This window comes from Phocoena sinus, chromosome 4, assembly GCF_008692025.1.
Source record: "Phocoena sinus isolate mPhoSin1 chromosome 4, mPhoSin1.pri, whole genome shotgun sequence".
Lineage (NCBI taxonomy): Eukaryota > Metazoa > Chordata > Mammalia > Artiodactyla > Phocoenidae > Phocoena > Phocoena sinus.
In genome coordinates, this window is record NC_045766.1 from 11,820,435 (window position 1) to 11,842,380 (window position 21,946).

A 21,946-nucleotide genomic window follows, 5' to 3' on the forward strand; every position below is an offset into this window, starting at 1 on the left:
GCATTGGCAGCTTCAGTATGGACTCATGGTTTTTAACATATTTACAGATAAATATAAAAATAGATATAGATATGTGTTTGTGCATATATGTATATATTCCTTAACTCAGCTTGTGGTGAAGGCCTTAAAGCCACGACACTTCTGAATAATGTTTGTCAATGAAGGGAACTAAGGCTCCCTGGAGAAGGGGCTGATTCTAATGTAGGGGCAAGGAAGATGCAGAGATAAGCTTGAATATCTTTTGGTGCCAGAAAGTTAGGAAGTACTCAAAAATACCACAGACTAGGTGGCTTAACAGAAATTCATTTTCTCACAGTTCTAGAGACTGGAGGTCTAAAATCAAGGTGTTGGCAGGCTTAGTTTCTGGTGAGGCCTCCTGGCGGCGGGCAGCTGCCTTCTCACCTCGTGTGGCCCTTCCTCTGTGTGCCTGCTTCTGGTCTTCCTTTTCTTACAAAGACACCAGTCCTCTTGGATTAGGGCCCCACTCTTACCACTTTATTTAACCTTAATTACCTCCTTAAAGGCCCTGTCTCAAATATAGTCACATCGTCGGGGTTAGGGCTTCAACATATGAATTCTGGGGAGACAAATCTATAATAAATGTCAACTAAAAGTTATTCACAACCTAAAAGTTGAGCATTATGTGGGAATTTATTCAGTGGGAATTTTTAGGGCTTCAAGCCCGGGAGGCAGCATCTCAAGTAACCCTTAGAGAACTGCTCTGAGGAGGCAGAGGGGGGATCCAGGATATATAGGAGTTTTGCAACAAAGGGCAGGTATTCTAAACATCAAAAGATTATTATTAATTAAAGAAAACCAGATATCCCAAATTAAGGAATTTAGCGCCTTTCTTTGTATGGGAAGATGTAAGAGTCTGGGCACACTGAAATCATTCCTTTGATACGTACCTCAGCTATCTGGGGCCAGTATCCTGTGCTTCCATATCCGGAGTTTCCTCAGGGCTCACCAGCTCACCGTAGGTTGGTGGCTGCAATCAATGATGACTGTGAAATCCTTTGTTTACTGATATGGCAGACAGTATTCCATTTCTCATAAACATCATATGCCTCTTGATAATGATGTTTTGAGGAGGATACAACATTACTTCTGTGGTGTTTCCCTTTCCCCCAAAATGCATCACTTGCATCCATTTAGAAAAATCAAACCCAAGTTGTAGTTTGTAGGATATCACTATAGTACTCCCCGCTTGTACTTTTCCAAAGTGTCAAGGTCATGAAAGACAAAAAGAGTGAGGAACTGTTCCAGATTTAAGGAAAGAGATAAAACAGTTAAATGCAACTGTGATCTCAGATTGACTTTTTTTCCCCCCAAGTTTATTTATTCGAATCAAGATTGAAATACAGCCCACACGCCGTAATTGGGCCGTAAATATCTCTTAGTCTAAAAATGTTCCTTCTTTTCTTTTCCTTGTAGTTTGTTTACAAAATCAGGTTGTTTGTTCTGTAGAATTTCCCACAGCCTGGAATTTGCTGAGTACATTCTCTTGAGGTAATTTAATGTGCTTCTTTATCTCCTGTATTTCTTGTAAATTGATGGATGGTTTAATAAGAGCACTGACTGTATGTTATCACTTCGGGAGTTTTTTAAAAAAGAACTATCCCTGGTACCCACCCATCCTTGGGACCATTCCTGTGGATTCTTATTTAATTGGTCTGGAGTTCTGACTGTTGTAGGAATTTTTAAAAGCTCCCCAGGTGATTTTAACATACAGTTGGGGTTGAGAACCATTGTTCTAGACCTAATTACCACTGGTCACGGTGCAGCTTTAATTCTTTTGCCAAGAATACTTCTAGAACCTGTATTCTTGATAAACACCTCACTTATTAATAAGACTTGTCCACAAGGAGACACTTGCCAGCTTCTGCTCTGCTCCATGCCAGCAGTCTGATCCTTGGAGAGCTTCATCAGGACAGGCTGACTTTTCCTGCTTTCATGGCTGCTACATTTGCCAATAAAATACAGTGTCTGGCAATTGGAAACCTTAATCTCAACACTTTCAAAGGTGAAATACATGGACTTGCCTAGTCCTTGTAGAAGATAGTAGTCTAAATTTGTGGATGATTACATACACTCTTTCTGATCAGTCCTGTCACCTTTTTGTATTTTCAGTGAAACATCGTTTAAGAGGCATAGGTATGTCTCAGGATAACACTATTCTATTGCTGTGTAATTGTCCATTAAGAAAAATCCCAGTATTTTCTTTTTTTCAAATAGTACTTCTGATGCTGGATATTGTTAAGAGCTTCGCAGAGGGTACCAAGATGACAAAAACCATGTCATACTCATGTGAAGATCTAGAGTGGGGGCGAGACAGATGCATAAATGTTATATCACTAGTGTTAACCTTAGGGGAAGGGAACCACATGCTAGGCACCATGCTACACACTTCTATAAATGGTGTTTCTTTTAGATCTTGTTGAAATGAAAATAGGTAGTATTTCGATTTTCCACTGAGAAAAAAAGACACAGAGAAGTTAGTAACTTGTTCTGGGACACAGAGATGGCAAGACATAGAATTGGGATTATAAATTGGGATCTAGTCAAGTCTGACCTTGACCAGAACAGTGGTCCCTGGACCAGCATCATCAACATTCCCTGAGAACTTGTTAGAAATGTAATTTCTGGACCTACCCAAGACCAGCTGATTCAGAAACTCAGGCTGGGGCCCAGTCACCTGTGTTTTAAACAAGCCCTCCAGGTGATTCTGAGGTTCACTAGTAATCTTTCTGATTACTAGTGTCTTTCTGTTTACTTGCAAGTGAACCTTGGAAAATTTTTATTGTCAAGAGTTGACCTGAAACTAGTAAGTTTGAAAAATCACTATACTAGAGTGTTTCACCCCCTCCTCCAACACCCCCCCTTTAAAGCTGTAAAACTCTTTGTTTAAATACTATTTTTCCCCCAAAGCTAAAACATAGAATACATAAAAACAAAACTATTGTTTGAAGTTGGAGTGGGCATGGGACCTTGTCCTGTCTTCCCATTCTGAAGGGGATGTTTGGTTTGATACCTGCTGTACTCTACTGTTATCCCCCTCCCACCCCCGCCCCCTGCCTGCTGAGTGTGGTGTGGTGTGGATATAAACACTTATACAGGGTTACAGAAAAATACTGGCTGCCTTGTTCTCAACCAGAAGATCAGTTAAAGAAACTAGGAGTCATTTGGTCAATACCTTTGGGACCAAAATTCACTAGTATTTCTAATGATAGTGTCATGGGCCTTTCTTAAAATTATGACTTGCAGGTACCGAAAGTGCGAATTCTCCCTTCTACCTGGAGTGTGTTTTATGCACGTAAGCTTCTCTGTGTTAGTAATTACAACCACATCTAGGTGGGATTGTTTAGTGTCATTCACTTTTAGCTTTAATCAACAAGCAATTGAGCAGGTCTACTTGATTTCTGTAAATCACTGTGAACCTGCAGTTCTTGGAACTGCTGTCCTCAGTGTTGTTGGAACTGCTTTGTCACTGTTGTTTTCTTCTGCCTGTGTATGCCTTCTTCACATTTTTATAATAGCATTGTATGGTTTGGCCTTTAGAGTTCCCAGGATAGCCCTGCTTTCCCATGCTATAGTTACTAAACAACTGTGGAGAGGTACCTGGTTCGTTCAAGTTCACTGCCTGGCAGACTTGATTTTCTTGGGCATTAGAGGTCTTTCTGATTACTTGCAAGTGAAACTTGGAAAACTTACTGCCAAAGAGTTGACCTGAAAACTTTTAATAACTCTGTTTAATAACTCCCCAACTTTGCAGGGATGAAGTATTTTCAGTTTTCCCCCATGGCTTGACTTCTTTTGGGTAATTTGGGCTACCTTTGCTGACTTTCTTTTAAAAATCAGATTTCTGCTCATGTGCTGAATGAAGTAACAGAATTTGTAAAATTAATTTTTCCCCAGGGAGAGTGTATAAACTTCTGGTGGTAGCTCATTTTAGAAGGTATTTACCTTTTAAAAATAAAATATTATAACGTTCATATTTAATCTAACTGTGCCTTTCAGCCCCATTCTCTAGGCCAGTGATTATCAACATTGGCTGCACATTAGACCTGCCCTGGGGAGCTTTTAAAAATAAATGTCTTGGCTTCACCCTAGACCTAATAATTCACACTGTATAGGATGGGGCCTGGACACTTGGATTAAAACAGAAACAGAAGACCCCTGTCTTAGTCTGCTCTGACTGCTATCATAGACTGGGTGGCTTAAACAGCAGACATTTATTGCTCATTGTTCTGGAGGCTGGGGAGTCGAAGATCAGGGTGCTGGTGAGGGTCCTCTCCTGGCTTGCAGCTGGTCATCTTTTTGTTATGTCCTCACATGGTGGGAGCGGGGCAGGGTGGAGGTCGGGGGGAGAGCCTGCCTGCCTGCCCCGCTCATGCACATGCAGACTCTCTCTGGTGTTTGTTTTAAGGGCCCTGGTCCTATCATGAGGGTTCCACCCTTATAACCTAATTACCTCCCTTAGGCCCCATGTCTGAATACCATTACATTGGGGGATAAGGTTTCAACTTATGAATAGAGAGGAACACAGTTCAAGTCTGTAGCAACCCCCATATAATTCTGATTTGTATAAAAATTGGAAACTGATGGATAACTGTGCTTAGACTCAAAAATATGAGTGAAACACCTGGGAATCCTGGTAAAATGGAAATATGCGTTCAGTAGTTCTGTTATGGGGCCTATGTATATAGGACCCATATTTGACTGAATTATAACATCCTAAAGATCTGAAAGTTTCTGCAGTTTTTAAATGCATCCAATTAAAGACTTATAGCTTGTCTTACTGTCTGGGTAGATCTGACTCATTTAGTAGAGGTAGAGGTACATAATAAAACAGTTCTTTCATTTTAGCCAGATTGGCTTACTTACATACAAATTAAATTTCTATTACTGTGACTTTTAGTAGTGTTCATCTCTTGTTTGGAATACTTTCTTGGCATATCTTAGCTATTCTCTGCTGTCCGTTCTTCATGGCTTAGCTCAGGGAAGTTTTCCCTGAAACCTGAATCTGTAGACAGTGAACTTCTAAATAGCATGTGGAAGACATATTATCTCTTAAAATGGTTTATTTCAGGTGGTTAAGATGGTTACCTTCAACTTCTGTGAACTTACTTATATTTTATAAGTCTCAAAATTGAAGCATTATTACTAAATCACTCAAAGATTGTTTTTAAGCTGAAATGTTTGCATAATAGCACAGTAATACGTAATAGCTGCCAAAGTTTTCCATAGTGGTTGCACCTTTTAACAGTTCACCAACAGCATATGAGCGTTCCAATTTCTCTGCATTCTCTCCAACACGTCTTATTGGCAGTCTTTTTAAGTTTAGCTATCCTAGTGGGTGTGAGGTATTATCTCATTGTGGTTTTAATATGTATTTGCCTCATGACTAATGATGTTGAGGAGCTTCTCTTGTGCTTATTGCTCATTTGTATATCTTCTTTGTAGGAATATATGTTCAAATCTTTTACTCATTTTTAATTGGGTTATTGGTCCTTTTTTCTTTTATTGTTGAATTGTAGGAGTTTATATATTGTAGATATAAGCCCCTTATCAGATAAATGACTTGCAGATATTTTTTTCCCATTCCGTGGGTTATCTTTTTAACTTTCTTCATGGTGTCCTTTGCAGCACAAAATTTTAAAATTTTGATGATGTGCAATCTTTTTCTTTTGTTTCCTGTACTTTTGGCATTATGTCTAGGATGCCATGGTCAAAAAGATTTAAGCCCATGTCTTCTAAGAGTTTTATAGTTTCAGCTCTTACATTTAGGTCTTTGATCCATTTTGAATTAATATATATAAATTATATGGTGTGAGGGAGGGGTATAGCTTTAATCGTTTTTGTGTGGTTATCCAGTTGTCCCAGCACCATTTGTTGAAAAGAGTCTCCAAGTATTCTTTACCAGGGTGAATAGTGTTACTATTTAGCATATAAGACAAGCTAGAAATCTAGTTCATCGTCATGTCCTGTCATTTTTACCTCTACTTCTACTATTTCTGCACCTCATCACCCTGTCCAAGCTACATTAGGCTGTTGTTTAGACTTACGTAATAGGTTCCAGACTGGTTGTATTCTCACCACTTTTACTCTCCACTCCTTTTATTTTCCAACTTGTGGCCTTTACTTATTATTATTATTTTTCATACCACAGTTCAGGGTCTTCCTTTTGCTCTTAAGATCAATATAGAAATTCTACAGTATGGCCCATAGGACCCTGTAGGATCCCCACCCACTTCTTTAGCCTGTTTTTGCTTTGTATGTTGTCTTGATTTCTTCAATCCAGATACTTCTCAGAGGAGTGTTTCAGTATGCTCCCTCCACCATAGCTACCAACGTGCCTGCATCCTACTTGTGTTACTCTGCCTTCCCATCTGTAACTGAATGAACTGTTATCTAAGGCCAGCCCTATTCGAAATTGGCCAGATTCCACCCCTCTCATTTAGTCCAGAACATCGCTTTATCAGTTGTCCTGTCTCTCTTCTGTGTTGTTAGTTATCGTTCTAATCAACATACAAACATGATGTTATTTCTTCTATCTTAAAAAAAAAAAACCCAACTCTTGACCCTACATTTCATTCTGTCTATGATCCCATTTCCCTGCTCCTCTTTTGCATCAGAATGGGAATTACTTATACTTGGCTGTCTCTTAACTTCTCTCCTGCTGTTTCTGCTGAACCCACTCCTGATATTTGGGTCCCACTATACTACACTGAACTGATTTATTTATCTCCTTGTCACGAAGTCCTGTGGTCAGTTCTCAGTTCTTATCTTAATTTTTCAGTAACATTTGGCCCAGCCCATTACACTGTCCTTGAAATACTTGCTTCTGTCTTGGTTCTCTTTTTACCTCACTGGTTGCTCCTTCTTGGTCTTTTCTCTTGGTCACTGCTCATCTTGGATTTCTGTCTGTTGGGAGGATGCCCTAGGGTCAGCCTGCAGACCTCTTCCCTTCTGTGCTGGTGTGTATGTTTATCCTCAGATTTATTACCATTTACATGCTCATGACGACATGTGCTTGCTTCAGCCTGGACCTCTCCTAGGTGCACATGTACCCACCTTCCTCCTGGACATTTCTACCTAGATATCTAATAGCTGGTTCCCTTGCTTCTTTCAGGTCTCTGCCCAAATGTCACCTTACTGGAGAGGTCTTCCTTGTGGTGCCCACCAGCCCCCACCATATAAAATGAAGTAACTCCTCCTTTGCTTATCCTTCTTTTCTTAATTGTTTTCTAGAACATTTATCATGTATTATTTATGGTCTTTTGCTTCCTATTGGTATGTAGCTCCATGAGGATAGAGTTCTTACCTGTTTGGTCACTTTTGTGTCCCCAGTACCAAGAATAATAAGCATTGATTATGTGTCAAAGGACTGAGTGAGTGAGTGAATGAATGTTGGCCATCTTTAGTGCTTCACTCGCCGTGCTCCCCCTTCCTCACACGTTCAGTTCCTTCTTTTCTTCCATCCCCTCCCTCCGGCAGCTTCTTACCTCTCACTTCCATAAGCATCACTTCCTCATCAGACCTTTCCTGTCCTGATTGTAGTCTCTGATTGCAAGTGCCCTTAGCCGTGGACTCCTTCATAGTAGTGATCATATCAGTTTCCATTCATTTTTGCTATTCTTTGTTAATACCTGTCTTCTGTTTCCCTCCAGTTGCACTCCTTATTTTGCTCTCTGTTAAATTCTAAGGGCCTAGCACAGAGTCAGATTCTCAATAAATGGCAGATGTTTGTTAAAAGAGTAAATGAATGAACAAATTAAAATATTCTTATGATTTATATAACTAACGACCCATCTGAGTTGGTAAATCTCTGTAACATTTGCTTAAAAAGAAAATAGGATTAAAATTTAATGATTTCATAATTTTAAGTTGATATAGAGGCTAGTAAGCATAAATACAGTTAACATCACTGCTTTTGGCCAAGAATTTACTGGGCTGTGGCCTCCCTCTGTTGTGGAAACCGGTCCTTATTGTGGCTGGCCATCCAGCCTCTGCCACCACCCACAGCATCTGGCACTCTTCGTTCTAAGTCCTGAAGTTGGTCTGCTGTAAACTCACCCTTTGGGTTTGGGGTTGCCCTCTTGCCCTTCATATATGTAGAGAGTTATCTTATCCTTTATTAAATGAAATATAGTCTCACTTCCTTCTGTTGAGATTTTTGAGCTCTTTTGGGCCCATGTAATGCTCCTGAGGGATTTTATGTAAAGTGTGTTCCAACATAGACCCTATTTATATACCAACTACTAAAGGGTAACTTTTAAAGAAGACTTTTATGAGTAAGGCTCTTGAACCGGAGGTGGCAGTTTCCAATATATTAATGATATGTTTAATAGAAGTATGTCTAATAGAAGAATTACTAGCCTTAATAATTTATTGAGCTCATTATATTATTGAGTATGTGTGTATAAATATTAAATAGTTTTGGGAGAAAACAGCTATTTCAGTGTTTATTACTAGTGGGTCAAATTATGTATTAAATGGATGTAATCCTCAAACAACTTTAGGCACTATCCTCATATTATATATGAAGAAATTAATGTACGTGAATCTTAGAAATAAAAGATTTTCTTAATCTCATTGTCACTGCAGGCAGTGTAAACATATTTGATCCTTCTTAATGATTTCAGAAGATAAAATAACCATGTCAAGAAAGGTAATCTGTTTCCAATTTCCTCAGAATTTTTGGTCACTAGTATCTTCTCATTAAATGAAAAATACTTTATGCTCTTTTCTTTAAAATACTTAAATATTTAACAATGCCTTTGTAATAGATGAGATTAGAAAATGTGTATATGATTGTTCCAGAACTTGGATGCATTGGGAAACACTTTTTTTTTTCCATAGCTATTTACTGTTTTTTTGGAGTAAGTACAAAGTTTTTTGTTTTTTTAAATGGATACAGGTCTCTATAATAATACTTTAATAATAATAGAAACTTAAATTATTATTTTTTTGACCTTATTTGTTGTCTTAAAGAAGTGCTGCCTCAAAAACAATTTTTAGGGAAATATTTTATCCTAAATATGTTGATTATCCAAGGTTGAAAACTTCACCTGAAAGCTTAAAGATTTGTATCTTGGCAATAAGATGATCACTTCACTTTCAGTATTGTTTAAATCAGTGCATGTGTGGCAGCTGAAATGTTTTCTTCTCTAAAGTTTCAGCGTGGAGCTTTTTCTCCCTTTCTCATACTTTTTCAAAACTTTTTGTCTATAAAGATTCAAGTCTGGATTGGGGATTTATTTCTAGAAATGTGCTAAACACTTTTCTGTAGACATTTGCTTATGAAGCTGCATCAAGTAGGTGCCATGGTTACTATCATCTCTGACTCACTCTGCTTGTTCACAACCCCTTCACTCACCTGTGTGTCTTCTGCTTGTCTGGTTTCTCTGCTTTCTGTTTCCCCTCGTTTGAGAATGGGTTCGTAATTCTGATGTTCTGTCACGGTGCTTCGGTAGAGTAGCCTGGTGTCCTTTCTGGATAGTTAAGAAATGAGCTGGTCAACAGGAGTAGTTAAAATGGAGCAAGCTTAGCTGTTCCTTGTCTCTCGTGTTAAACATAATGAGTTTAGAGGATTATGACTCCATGTAATCATTGGGATCTGCTAGACAGGACATCTGTTTTACTTTTTACTCATTACAGTGGTGTAGAAATAGCATTTTTTTTTTTTTAATGTGAAAATTATTTTGTGTTCTAGCTAGCACTGGTGACTTAAATTTTGAAATGTGCTTTCTGGAATAGCACATAGTATAAAATTATCTTAATAGGACTGGATACTCATTATTAGTCTGAAAATATTTGTTTTCTAACTGTGAAAAAAGGTTTCTGGGAATGTTTGAATTTCCATTTATTCTAGACTGCATTAGAATTGTTTAGTATATTCAAATATTTTTCCTTTGGTTTTATTTCCTAGGTTGCACGTTTTCAAAAAATTCCTAATGCTGAAAATGAGACAATGATTCCTGTATTGACATCAAAAAAAGCAAGTGAATTACCAGTCAGTGAAGTTGCAAGCATTCTCCAAGTAAGTGCTTGGTGGGGAGGAAGGGAGTGGATAGTAGAATGAGTCACTTAGACTCTATAGATAAGTGCTATCTGGTAGAATTTTCTGTGATGACAGAAATATTCTGTTCTGCACTATCCAGTGTAGTAGCCACTAGTTAAACATGACAGTTGAGGATTTAAAGTACAGATAGTTTAGGGGAGGAACTGAAATTAATTTAGTTTTTATTCATTGAAATTTAAATAGGTGCATGAGGCTAGTGGTTACCTGATTGGACAGTGCAACTCTAGATCATTAGTATTGCTAGGGACTATTTGTGCTTTGTGAGGATTAGTTGGATTAGGAAAATAATTTAATTATTAACATAAGTAGAGTTAGGAGTTTATCTTTTTTTAACATGTTTTCTAATGTAAAAGCTAAGTGCAAGTTCAGAACTGCAAATAAACTTTGCTTATGTAATTTAATCTCTTCCTAGTTTTAAAAATCACAATCTAATGAAACATGAGGAAAAGAATATTTAAAATTCTTCCTTCAGAATTTACATATTTTAACAATGGCATTAAAAACATCGGTTATCCTTTTCTTGAGGTTATTTTTGGGAGGCGAGTTGTATTTATACTCTGTTTTAAAACCACTTACTCTAAATATATTTGTGTCACAGTACTATTAGTGAACTCTATTATAAAGCTTTTGGCCAGAGAAACTTAATTATTTTAGAGATGCAAATAATTTATTCTTTAATGATAGTTAAAATAATGAATCACGAGAGGCAGTGACTGAAGAATGTAGGTGGTGTTCATAGGGCATAAAATGTCCCAAGAACCAGTTAATGTTAACTTCATTATTTTGAGTAATTTAGGAACCACAGATTTTCTGCTTGGAGTAAATATACAGTCCAAGAACAAAAGGTAACACCAATCTCAGAATTTTGATAGGCTCAGAGAACAAGAAAGATGCATGATCTTTTGGAGAAACTAATTTTAGAAAACAACAAGACAACAGTGAAAATGAAGAAAACTAGTTAAAATGTACTGGTATTTTGTTTTCTGTACATCCTGACTGGTTTGTGTTATTTCTCTTTCTCCAAAGAGAATCATAATTTTTTTGTTTGTTAAACTCTATCTTGTTGCTTACATTAAAATTTTTTTATTGAGGTATAATTTATATAAAATACAGTGTACTCATATTAAATGTACAGTTTGCGTTTTGACAGATGTAACCACCACCACAATTAAGATGTAGAAAATTTTCATCACTCCGAAAAGCTTCCACATGTTTTTTGCAGCTAATCCCTCCCCCTGCTCTGGCCCCAGGCAACCACTGATATGCTTTCTGTCCCCATAGATTAGTTTTGACTGTCATAGAAGTTCCTATAAGTGTGATCATACGTATGTACTTTTTTTGTGTTTTCTTTTTTTTTTCTCTACTAATATTCTCAATGACTTTTATGGGTAAAATTTCATAGGCTGATCTTCAGAATGGTCTAAACAAATGTGAAGTAAGTCATCGGAGAGCTTTCCATGGCTGGAATGAGTTTGATATCAGTGAAGATGAGCCACTATGGAAGAAGTATATTTCTCAGGTGAGATATTTTTATTTTCTCCTGCTGTGTAACTTACATGTATTTTTGTAAATGTAGTTGTTTACTTTTGTGAAGTTATTTATGGAGAAAGGAAATAATTTTTAAAAATGTTTTTTACCTAAATTTTTTCATTTGTTAGAGTTTATTGTTACATTGGAATTTCTATGATTTTAGTGTACAAATCTTTAAGGACATATTACATGGAGGTGATACTATTAACAGTAGTTTCCTTTGCAGGTGTCTTAACTTAAATATTTTTTATTATAGAAATGCTAATTTTTTAAAAAGTAGTATGGCTAGCTTAGAAAATTAGTAAAAGTTAGGTCATTTGACTGCCTGGGTACAAGTTCCACCTTTATTTCTTACTAGCTCTGTGCTCTTTATTATCCTCTGAGCCTTATCTATAAAATGGGGATAATAATCTTAGGAGATAGTAAGCTATCAGTAGATTATAGCTATTTTTAATTATATTTTGTTAATGTCCTAATCTTTTCAGAAAGATTTACTGTAGGATTTTTCTTATCTTTATGACAAGTATATTAGTGAAAAGCTAAAAAACTCCTATGGGGCTTCCCTGGTGGCACAGTGGTTTAGAGTCCGCCTGCCGATGCAGGGGACACGGGTTCATGCCCTGGTCCGGGAAGATCCCACATGCCGCGGAGTGGCTGGGCCCATGTGTCCGGAGCCTGTGCTCCGCAACGGGAAGAGGCCACAACAGTGAGAGGCCTGCGTACCAAAAAAAAAAAAAAAAAAAAACTCCTATGGCCAGTTTTCAAGTAGTAAGATTAGTTTGCCAAACAAATAAATTCTTTTTTTTTTTCGGGGGGGTATGCGGGCCTATCACTGTTGTGGCCTCTTCCCGTTGCGGAGCACAGGCTCTGGACGCGCAGGCTCAGCGGCCATGGCTCACGGGCCCAGCCACTCCGCGGCATGTGGGATCTTCCCGGACCGGGGCACGAACCCGTGTCCCCTGCATCGGCAGGCGGACTCTCTAAACCACTGCGCCACCAGGGAAGCCCCAAATAAATTCTTTTTAGTGAAGAAACTTTCTAATGCCTTCTAAGCTGCAGGTTCTTTTTTAAAAATATCTTCGTTTAACTTTTCTAAAGGGCCTTGCCTGTTAATGAACCAAAATTTATCATTTTTAACTTATTTAAATGAATTTGTCTAAAGTAGAAAAGCTGAATTTTTAGACAAGAACCTTGTATCTGTCTTGTTTTTATTGGAATATTTTTTATATGTATATTTGTATTCTCACATTTACCACATTTCCACATTACCTAAAACTTCAGAAATTTACTCTGGATTTATAAATTACAGTGATTTGACTTATCACTAGACAATATGATTTTTAATGTTTTGCTTTCTTGATCCTGTTTCAAAGCTAGAGTACCTGCATCATGAGATTGCTGTGAGAATGAAATGAAATAGTGCCTGTAATGTAGTTAAGTGCAAGCAGTAATTGACAGTAAATATCAGTTGTTAATCATAAAGCACTGGACCACTCCTCACTCCTCTACAGAGAACACTGAATTTGTTGTTCTGCAAACATTTGGAGCCTGCCATCTATCAGGTGGTTTCCTTTGTACCACGGCACAGCTGTTTTAGGGTGAAATAAAATGATCATGGGCCTTGCTCTCAAAGTGTGGTGATAGCAGCTAATGTTTGAGGGGTTTGTAGTTTACACAGTGATTTAATATACATTCTTGGTTAATGCTTACCAGAGTTTTTGGTACAAGTTTGGGAAGCACCCCCAGGGCTTAAAAAATTAAGGTCACACAAAATTGGAGCTGGATTCAAACCCAGGTACTCTGGCTCAGTTTGTGTGTAGTTTGTTAACCCTGAACCACATTGCAGTTGTACTTTTATTTTGCTGGAGCAGTGATTTTCAATCCTCTGTGCATTAGAATCACTTGGGGAGTGCTTTAAAAATGCTGAAGTCTGGGCCCTGTGCCCAGAGATTCTGATTTGATTGCTCTGGTGTGAACCTGGGCATTTGTTGGAAACTCTTCACGTGATTCTGATTTGAAGCAGGGTTGCAACCGCTGTGCCAAGGAATGGAGCCATAAAGGGAGTGGGAGGTGGTGGCGTCTAACTTCACAGTTATGATATACAGGGGCTGAGGCTCTCTGCTGGGATGGATTCTTTGCAAAGTTACTTTGCAACTTTGACGGCGATTGGCACCGTTTCATCAGAGGAAGGCACTCTGGCAGCAGAGCTCTGACGTTTAACTAGGATGTCCAACTGGAAGAATTTGGGGTGGCTCTGGTGCTTGGTCATTTAAGAGCTGCCTGATTGAGTTGGTGCTGTGGTTTGTTTCTTTAGATACTTTTGTCTCTGCTAGCTAGATGTCAGGAAAACCAGTGTTGGGGAAATCTTCAGCTTCTTCTGTGGTGAGGATCTTACTGTCTGCTCTTAGCTGCCCCGCCCCTCCCCTGGTGGGGGGTGGTTATTCCTGTGGTGGGTGGGTCAACCACAGAATTGTAATCTACACCCATTTACTTATAGTATAGGAATGCTTAGGAATGTTTGGAATTTATAATTTAGGTGTTCTACCCAGTGCTTAATGTAAACCTTTAGCTTAAAAGTTATTTTCCATTTATTCTAGCCCGGGTAGAAATTCAGAACAGCTTATAGTATACTAAAAATACATGTGTACTATAAGGAATTGGTAAATTCTTAGTTTTAAGTAATAATGCCCTGATAGTTGTTTTTTTTTTAGGCTTTTGCTGTGCTGGTACACAACTGTCTTTCATACAAAACTGTTGAATTGCTGTTTTTTTTTCACTTTCAGTTTAAAAATCCCCTTATTATGCTGCTTCTGGCTTCTGCAGTCATCAGTGTTTTAATGCATCAGTTTGATGATGCTGTCAGTATCACTGTGGTAAGAAAAAATATATCTTTTTAAAAATTGTTAATCATATAAATTAGGATTGGCTTTTATTTTAGAAAATGAATTGAGACATGCCTTAATGCTTCTTCAGGTTTTTTTCTTAAAATCCAAATTCTGGTTTTAATTGCAGTGATCTCATGTAATGTTCAAGGGTCTGTAATTGGCACCCTAGAATTATTTAACAATCCGATAATTTCACAGATATGAAATATTTTATAATAATTTTCCAGTTAAATATTTATTTTACTTTCCAATTGAGAATACGTTTGAGTAATCGTGAACTGAAGCCTGACATTTAAAAAATTAAAAGTATTATTTAACAGTGTACTCTGTATTTTATTCTTTGCAGTTAGGTTATTCTGGCTTTCATCTTTTTTTTTTTTCTTGCCCTTCTGTTTCATTGTAGTATAAAAATTTGTAGTAAGTATAAGCATTGATTAAAGCAAGTGTGTTAGGCTTAAGAACACAGTAGAAATGAACGTGATTTGAAATGAATGAGCTGTGATTCACCAGCTCTTGCTTGTGGACTCCCAGGAGTCTCTGAGATTCTTTTAAGGGAGCATATGAGGTCAAAACTACTTTCATAAAACTAAAAACATTGTCTTTTTGCTATAGACATTTGCATCAGTGGCGCAAAAGTGATGGCGGGTAAAACTGTTAGAGCTTCGGCTTGAATCAAAATAATGGCAACAAACTGTCTAGTAGTCAGTGTTTTCTTTCACTGTTTCTCTTAGCAGTGTTTTTGATAAAACAGTAAAAATTAATTTTATTAAGTCTTGATCCTTAAATATATACCTTTTTAATGTTCTGTGTGATGAAATGGGAAGTACGCATTGAAGTATGATGGTTGTTTCAAGGAAAGGCTGTGTGCTGAGCTGAACTAGCCTTTTACTCGAAAGAATGACTGATAGACAAACTATGGTTATTAAGACTTGGATAACTGGCATACTTTTTTTGAAAGTGAGTGGCATGAGCCTATCACTACAAGAAAAACAACTGACAGAATTTGTTGCCAATGGTAAAATCCAAGCTTTCAGTGATAATTAGAATTTTGCAAAAATTTTATGCATTATTTTTTGCTGGACAGCTTCCCAGTATTTAAGACCTTATTCTAATAAGATCAGTAGTGATTTTAGTGAATGTGATTTTTTTTTTTTAACTATTATGAAATGTGTCAACACTTGAAAGATTTGAATAACCAAATCAATCTTTTCTAAATGACCAGTGCATGATGATACAAAATGTTCGGTGACAAAAGAGCCATGAAACATGCAAAAGAGATCAGTAGATTTTAATATAATAGACTATGAAAAGTTAATTGATATAGTTGTAGGTTCTGTATTGCAAATTACTTTTAAAGTAACAGTTGTCTAATTTTGGTGTAGCTAAGAATAATATCCACAATCATCTGAAAAGGCTTTTAAAATACTCCTCCCTTTTTCAGCAATATCTGAATGAGGCTGAATTTTGTCCATATACTTCAGCCGAATCAACATATCAATAGATTGAATGCAGAAGCAGATACGAGAATCTGGCTTTGGATTAAAGCAGACATTAAAGATAGAAAAATTGAAAACACTGCCACTTTCCCCACAATTTTTTGGGGGGAATATTTTTCATAAAAAATGTTGTATGTTAACGTGTAATGGGCTTACTTTTTTTCAGATAATAAGTAGAAATTAAAACAGTGATTGAAAACGTATTTAATATGGTAAATCTCAATAGCTGGAAGTCACATAAACAAAAGCTGGTCCTCCGTTTGTAAGAGCATAAAGGGATCCTGAGATCAAAGAGTTTGAGAAGCCTTCCTGGGGAGGCAGGTCCCTGTCACCTGTCCGTTTTTCCTCACAGGCCTCAAGGCGGAGTTGTGATTCCTTTCCTGGCTGTTTTGTGCTTAGTGTCTGGTGTCTTGGGGCTGCAGATAGAGTCAGAAAAATAAGATACGATTAACAGTTCTTACAATGTCTTATTTAAAAAGCTTGTTTGTTTTGTTTAGGCAATACTTATCGTCGTTACGGTCGCCTTTGTTCAGGTGAGTAAGTAGCCTATTTTGAAGACATAAAAATGGTATTTTAGTTAATTGCTTAAAAAAATCAAGGTGGCTTATGTTAGTTAAAATGTATAGTTAATGGGTATGTTGGTCAGAACAATTTATTCTTTGTTTTTGAAATAATTTCAAAAACAATAACTCTGCAAGGAAGTTTGTGGAACCAACTTGACTGCTTTGGTTTAGGCCGTGGCATGAAGAAATCTAGTTTTTTATTTGATGATGTTAAAGATAACTGAAGCAGATGGAAGCAAAAAGTACAGTAATAGAAATAAAATCCAGCAGTAGGCTTTTAAATTTTTTCCAGTTAAAAAATTGGGCCAGAGTTCAAATTCCTCATTCCTCAATGGAAGGGATGTTCTGATCTGGATTGAACTCGCTGTTCAGCATAGACATTGAAACAGTAAAGAAGATATATGAAAAGGAACCCCCTTTAAAAAATTAATGTGAATAATGTGGAGATAATGTCTGGATTTCTGTTGACCAGTATAGATATAAATAAAAACATGGGCTTAGTTTTATGTTTATTTAAATATCTGATAACTTCTTTAGGTTTTAGAACAGTGTTGGCAGGTGTCATTTGATTAGCTAAAAGTTTTAAAACATGGTTAATAAGACTAGAAGAATTATTCTAGTTTAGGGAAAAATTAATATGGCATTTGAAATTCATGTTAATTTGAATCTTAAGACTATATTTTAAGTGGCTGTGGTTATTTCCACATCTATGATTTATTCCTTGGGTATTTCCTGTCATCATCCAGTTTTCCTGTGGTAATCTCTAATTTAGTAATTTGTTTTATAGTCACCCAGTGTAGAAAAGCCGGTTTTAATCAGGTTATCTGCAGCAAGTTTGTGAGTTGCATTAGTACACCATCAGGGATCCTGTATCTAGGGAATACTTTTGCTTAGAACAGATAAAAGTTGCCTTAGGGCAGGTGGCGGGTTAGTTTAGTAGAGGTTATTCCAGACTGAGCCTCATTGGACATAGCTATTCATTTGGTCATGTGGGTGGTACGCTGCACTGGACCAGTAACTGGAACCCTTTTGCATCTTTAATAATGCTACAGATGTATGGAGTGGCTTGCTTCAGAAGTATTGTTACAGTATTATCACTTTGTATGGAAGACATTAGTAGCTTGGTAATAGACCCTACTCTCAGAAAAAATCCCACAAAATTTCTATTTTAACGTACTCAGTGTGGACTTTTACACAAAGATAGTGTGTTACACACCTTAAATGTAGTGGCTGAAACCATCTGCCAAATATCTTTATGATAGGTTCATTTGATAGGTTCATTATTTATATGTGTTTTTACCTGTGTTTTAGGAGGAGAATGCTTTTTATTATTTACATCTGCCTTCCCCCCTTTCTAATCTCAATTTCCCATCCTCATTGTACACCCTCGCAGTCATAAAAATAGCTAATTGTTTCTTATAGTCATATATTGATGCCACCTTACAATAAATTTAAAATTTAACTTTTAGGTGTTCATTTGAGATGGCTGTCAAGTTTGTGTTGAAGGCTCATTTTGATATAGAGGTATCTATGTAGTTGTAGTGAGTAAAGGCTAAGAAGTCTGAAGAGGGAGGTAAAGATTGGGCAGCTTCTATGTCATTTATTAGGATCTAGGAGTAGTGAGTGTTTTCTAGCCTTTTATGGAATTTTTGGGTAAAACTTCCAAATTCCTTAATATCCTTGGTATGATTGGGGGAGGGGTGTCTTTGTAATTTTTTTTTAAAATTGAAGTATAGTTGAGATGCAGTATTGTTTCAGGTGCAGTATACAGTGATTTGATATTTGCATGCATTATGAAATGATCACCATAAGCCTAGTAACCGTCTGTCCCCATACAGAATTATTGTAATGTTCCTTATGCTGTATATTACCCTGGGTGTCTTGTGATTTTTATATTTACAGATTTACCTTACTCTCACATTTGTTCCTCTTGCTTAAGTAGTAAAGACAGATTTAGTTCTAAGTTATTCATATACAGCTTTGCATTTTCTATTTGAAAACGTTTGTGATGGGTATGCGGTTTTGATTAGTGCTAGCGCACTACAGTCATTTCAAAACACCCCCCGACTTTCACTCCCACTACTCTCCCTACCCCTTCTTCTCCCTTTTTTTTTTTGAGGTACGTGGGCCTCTCACCGTTGTGGCCTCTCCTGTTGCGGACCGTAGGCTCAGCGGCCACGGCTCACGGGCCCAGCCGCTCCGCGGCATGTGGGATCTTCCTGGACCGGGGCACGAACCCGTGTCCCCTGCATCGGCAGGCGGACCCTCAACCACTGCACCACCAGGGAAGCCCTCTTCTCCCTTTTTAACCTTAGATCAAAAGATTGGTGTACTTAGTGCAGACATGAGACAAAAATAGCAGTGATGTTGTGTGAAGCAAGACAGCCCACATTACTGAGGTGAAGGATGTCTCTGACTCTCACCTGTGATTGTATGGTTGGAGGAAGGCTGGAGCCTCACAGTTAGAGCCCCTGAGAATTTCCCCTTCCAGGTAATTCAGTCATGGGAAAGGGTAGGGCAGCCACATCTCTCTCCTTGTTTAACTTACGTTCTTCCCAAGAAGATTTGTTTCACAAACCTTTACAGTTGCCTTGGGCTTGAATCCTCAACACCAGTGTTGTTTGCAGTTAATTGTCTTTGACTTCCTTGGTCATTAACCACTAAAAGTAAAGTTATCTTAATTATGAGGCTCAATGATCTTAACTTTTAATGACTGAAAACTCTACTTTTTGGACACACTAATCAGTTTTCTTCACTTTCTTATAAGTAACTTGACCTTAGGTTTGCACGTTGAATATTGAAATATAAAATTGAGGGACTTCCCTGGTGGCCCAGTGGTTAAGACTCGCACTTGCAATGCAGGGGACGTGGGTTCGATCCCTGGTTGGGGAACTAAGATCCCACATACTGCCAGCACCCCCCCCAAAAAAATATATATATATAAAAAATTGAGAATACTTAATTATCAAAAATTGGTTACTATATATTTAACATAAAGGGCAAGCTTTTATGGGTAGGAATATAAATGCAAGTAAAGAGAAAGATAAAAATTGGGAGAAATGTTAAAATAATGATTGGGGTCAATATTTAGTTAAGTCTAACATAGTATATGTTCTTAAGAATGTACATATTTGCATTTCTTTATAAATATTTTTTCTTAATTTTTTTTTTTAATAGGAATATCGTTCAGAAAAATCTCTTGAAGAACTGAGTAAACTTATGCCACCAGAATGCCATTGGTATGATCCTTGTTTCTGATACGGATTTCTACTCTTAAAAGTAGAAATTAAATGTGACTATTACAGTGTACATTGTGGCCCAATATTTGTTTAAACATAAGGTAGAAACCATTAATCTGACGTGAAAAATTCATGTCCTATTCAGTATAGCAAGTTGTACTATTAAAACTTTTGTTACTTCTAATTTTGAGATTCTTGAGACATGGATTTATTCAACAGATATTTTCTGTGTGTGACTATGTGCCAAGCACTGTTGTGGGTGCAGTGATGTATAATCAGACCCTGGTGATTGAGAAGGTTGCTACAGTTTTCGCATTTTACATTTGAGCAACTGGATAGCTTTTCCAGTGCCTTGTTTGTTTTTTTTTTTAAATTCATCTGAGCGTCTTAATTATCAAGAGCACAAGAGTAAGTCTTTTCTTGGTTTCTGTATTTGACTTATCTCCTTAGAAGTGGTGATAATGCAGTATATTTTCCCTCAAGCAAGCCTACTGGAAGGAATTTCTTCAAATAAGTGGCCTGGCTTGCTTTCTTCCTCTGTGGTTGTTTCTGTTTCATGTTACAGTGTGCGTGAAGGAAAATTGGAACATACACTTGCACGAGACTTGGTTCCAGGTGATACAGTTTGCCTTTCTGTTGGGGACAGAGTTCCTGCTGACTTGCGCTTGTTTGAGGTGAGTTTGATGTCTTAGTCTGTTTGAGCAGCTGTAACAAAATAACACATAAATGTACTTCTCACAGTCCCAGTGGCTGGAAGTCCAGGATCAAGGCACCAGCATGGTCGCATCCTGGGGAGGACCCTTTTTCTGGTTCATAGCTGGTGCCTTCTTGCTATGTCCTCACATGGTAGAAGGGGCTAGAGAATATATCCAGACAAAACTCTTAATTCAAAAAGTTACATGCACCTCTATGTTCATAGCAGCACTATTTACAATAGCCAAGACATAGAAACAACTTAAATGTCCACTGACAGAGGAATGGCTAAAGAAGATGTGGTACGTATATACAATGGAATATTACTCAGCCATAAGGAGAATGAAATAATGCCATTTGCAGCAATGGACCTAGAGATTATCATGCTAAGTGAGTAAGTCAGAAAGAAAAAGACAAATATCATATGATATTACTTATATGTGGGATCTAAAATAGGACATAAATGAACTTATCTACAAAACAGAAACAGACTCTCAGACATAGAGAAAAGGTTTGTGGTTGCCAAGGTGGGGGTGGGGGGTAGGGGAGGGATGGACTGGGAGTTTGGGGTTAGAAGACACAAACTATTATATATAGAATGGATAAACAACAGGGTCCTACTGTATAGCACAGAGAACTATATTCAGTATCCTGTAATAAACTATAATGGAAAACAATATGGAAAAATAATGTATATATATATATGTATAACTGAAATCGCTTTGTTGTACAGCAGAAATTAACACAACATTATAAATCAACTATACTTCAATAAAAATAAAAAAATTAAAGAATAGTAACAGATGTATAACTAATTTAATAAAGAAAGGAAACAACTTTTCTAATCTAAAAGAAGGCAAGCAATAAGAAAAGAACAGAAATAGGAACATAGAATAAATAGATGGGTCAAATAGAGAACAAATAGTAGGAAGAGCTATAGAACCCCACTATATTAGTGCTTATTTTAATTGTAAATGGATTAAATATTCACTTAAAACACTGAGTTTATCAAAGTGATATAAAAAGCAAATGCAATTTAAAACAGTGACATATCTAAACCTTTTTTTTCCCTCCCAATTTTTATCTTTCTCTTTACTTGCATTTATATTCCTACCCATAAAAGCTTGCCCTTTATGTTAAATATATAGTAACCAATTTTTGATAATTAAGTATTCTCAATTTTTTATATATATATATATATTTTTGGGGGGTGCTGGCAGTATGTGGGATCTTAGTTCCCCAACCAGGGATCGAACCCACGTCCCCTGCATTGCAACATCTACAAAATATATCTGTTTTTTCCATAGAGTCTTTTGAGGTATCCATGTAGTAAATCAGCAGATCTTTATGGAAATGAGTGTTAGGCATTGTGGGAGACACAAAGATGGTGTGATAGAGCTCTTGCCCTCAGAGAGCAGACTGCTGGTGTACACAAATCACCATAAGATACGATAGA

At 37.1% G+C, this 21,946-nt stretch overlaps 1 protein-coding gene across 9 annotated transcripts in view; it reads left to right on the plus strand.

The window, feature by feature from the left end:
• Positions 1 to 21,946, plus strand: part of ATP2C1 (ATPase secretory pathway Ca2+ transporting 1) — a 117,661-nt gene that overhangs the window by 42,988 nt on the left and 52,727 nt on the right. For 7 of the 9 annotated variants that reach the window (XM_032629804.1, XM_032629810.1, XM_032629807.1 and 4 more), the window contains 6 exons: positions 9,932 to 10,042; positions 11,487 to 11,603; positions 14,398 to 14,487; positions 16,493 to 16,528; positions 19,736 to 19,797; positions 20,363 to 20,471. In XM_032629804.1, coding sequence (XP_032485695.1) covers positions 9,932 to 10,042; positions 11,487 to 11,603; positions 14,398 to 14,487; positions 16,493 to 16,528; positions 19,736 to 19,797; positions 20,363 to 20,471 — 525 coding nt within the window. Of the gene's footprint in view, positions 1 to 9,931; positions 10,043 to 11,486; positions 11,604 to 13,928; positions 13,997 to 14,397; positions 14,488 to 16,492; positions 16,529 to 19,735; positions 19,798 to 20,362; positions 20,472 to 21,946 lie in introns of all 9 variants that reach the window. The other 2 variants (XM_032629812.1, XM_032629811.1) reach the window with 1 other exon arrangement.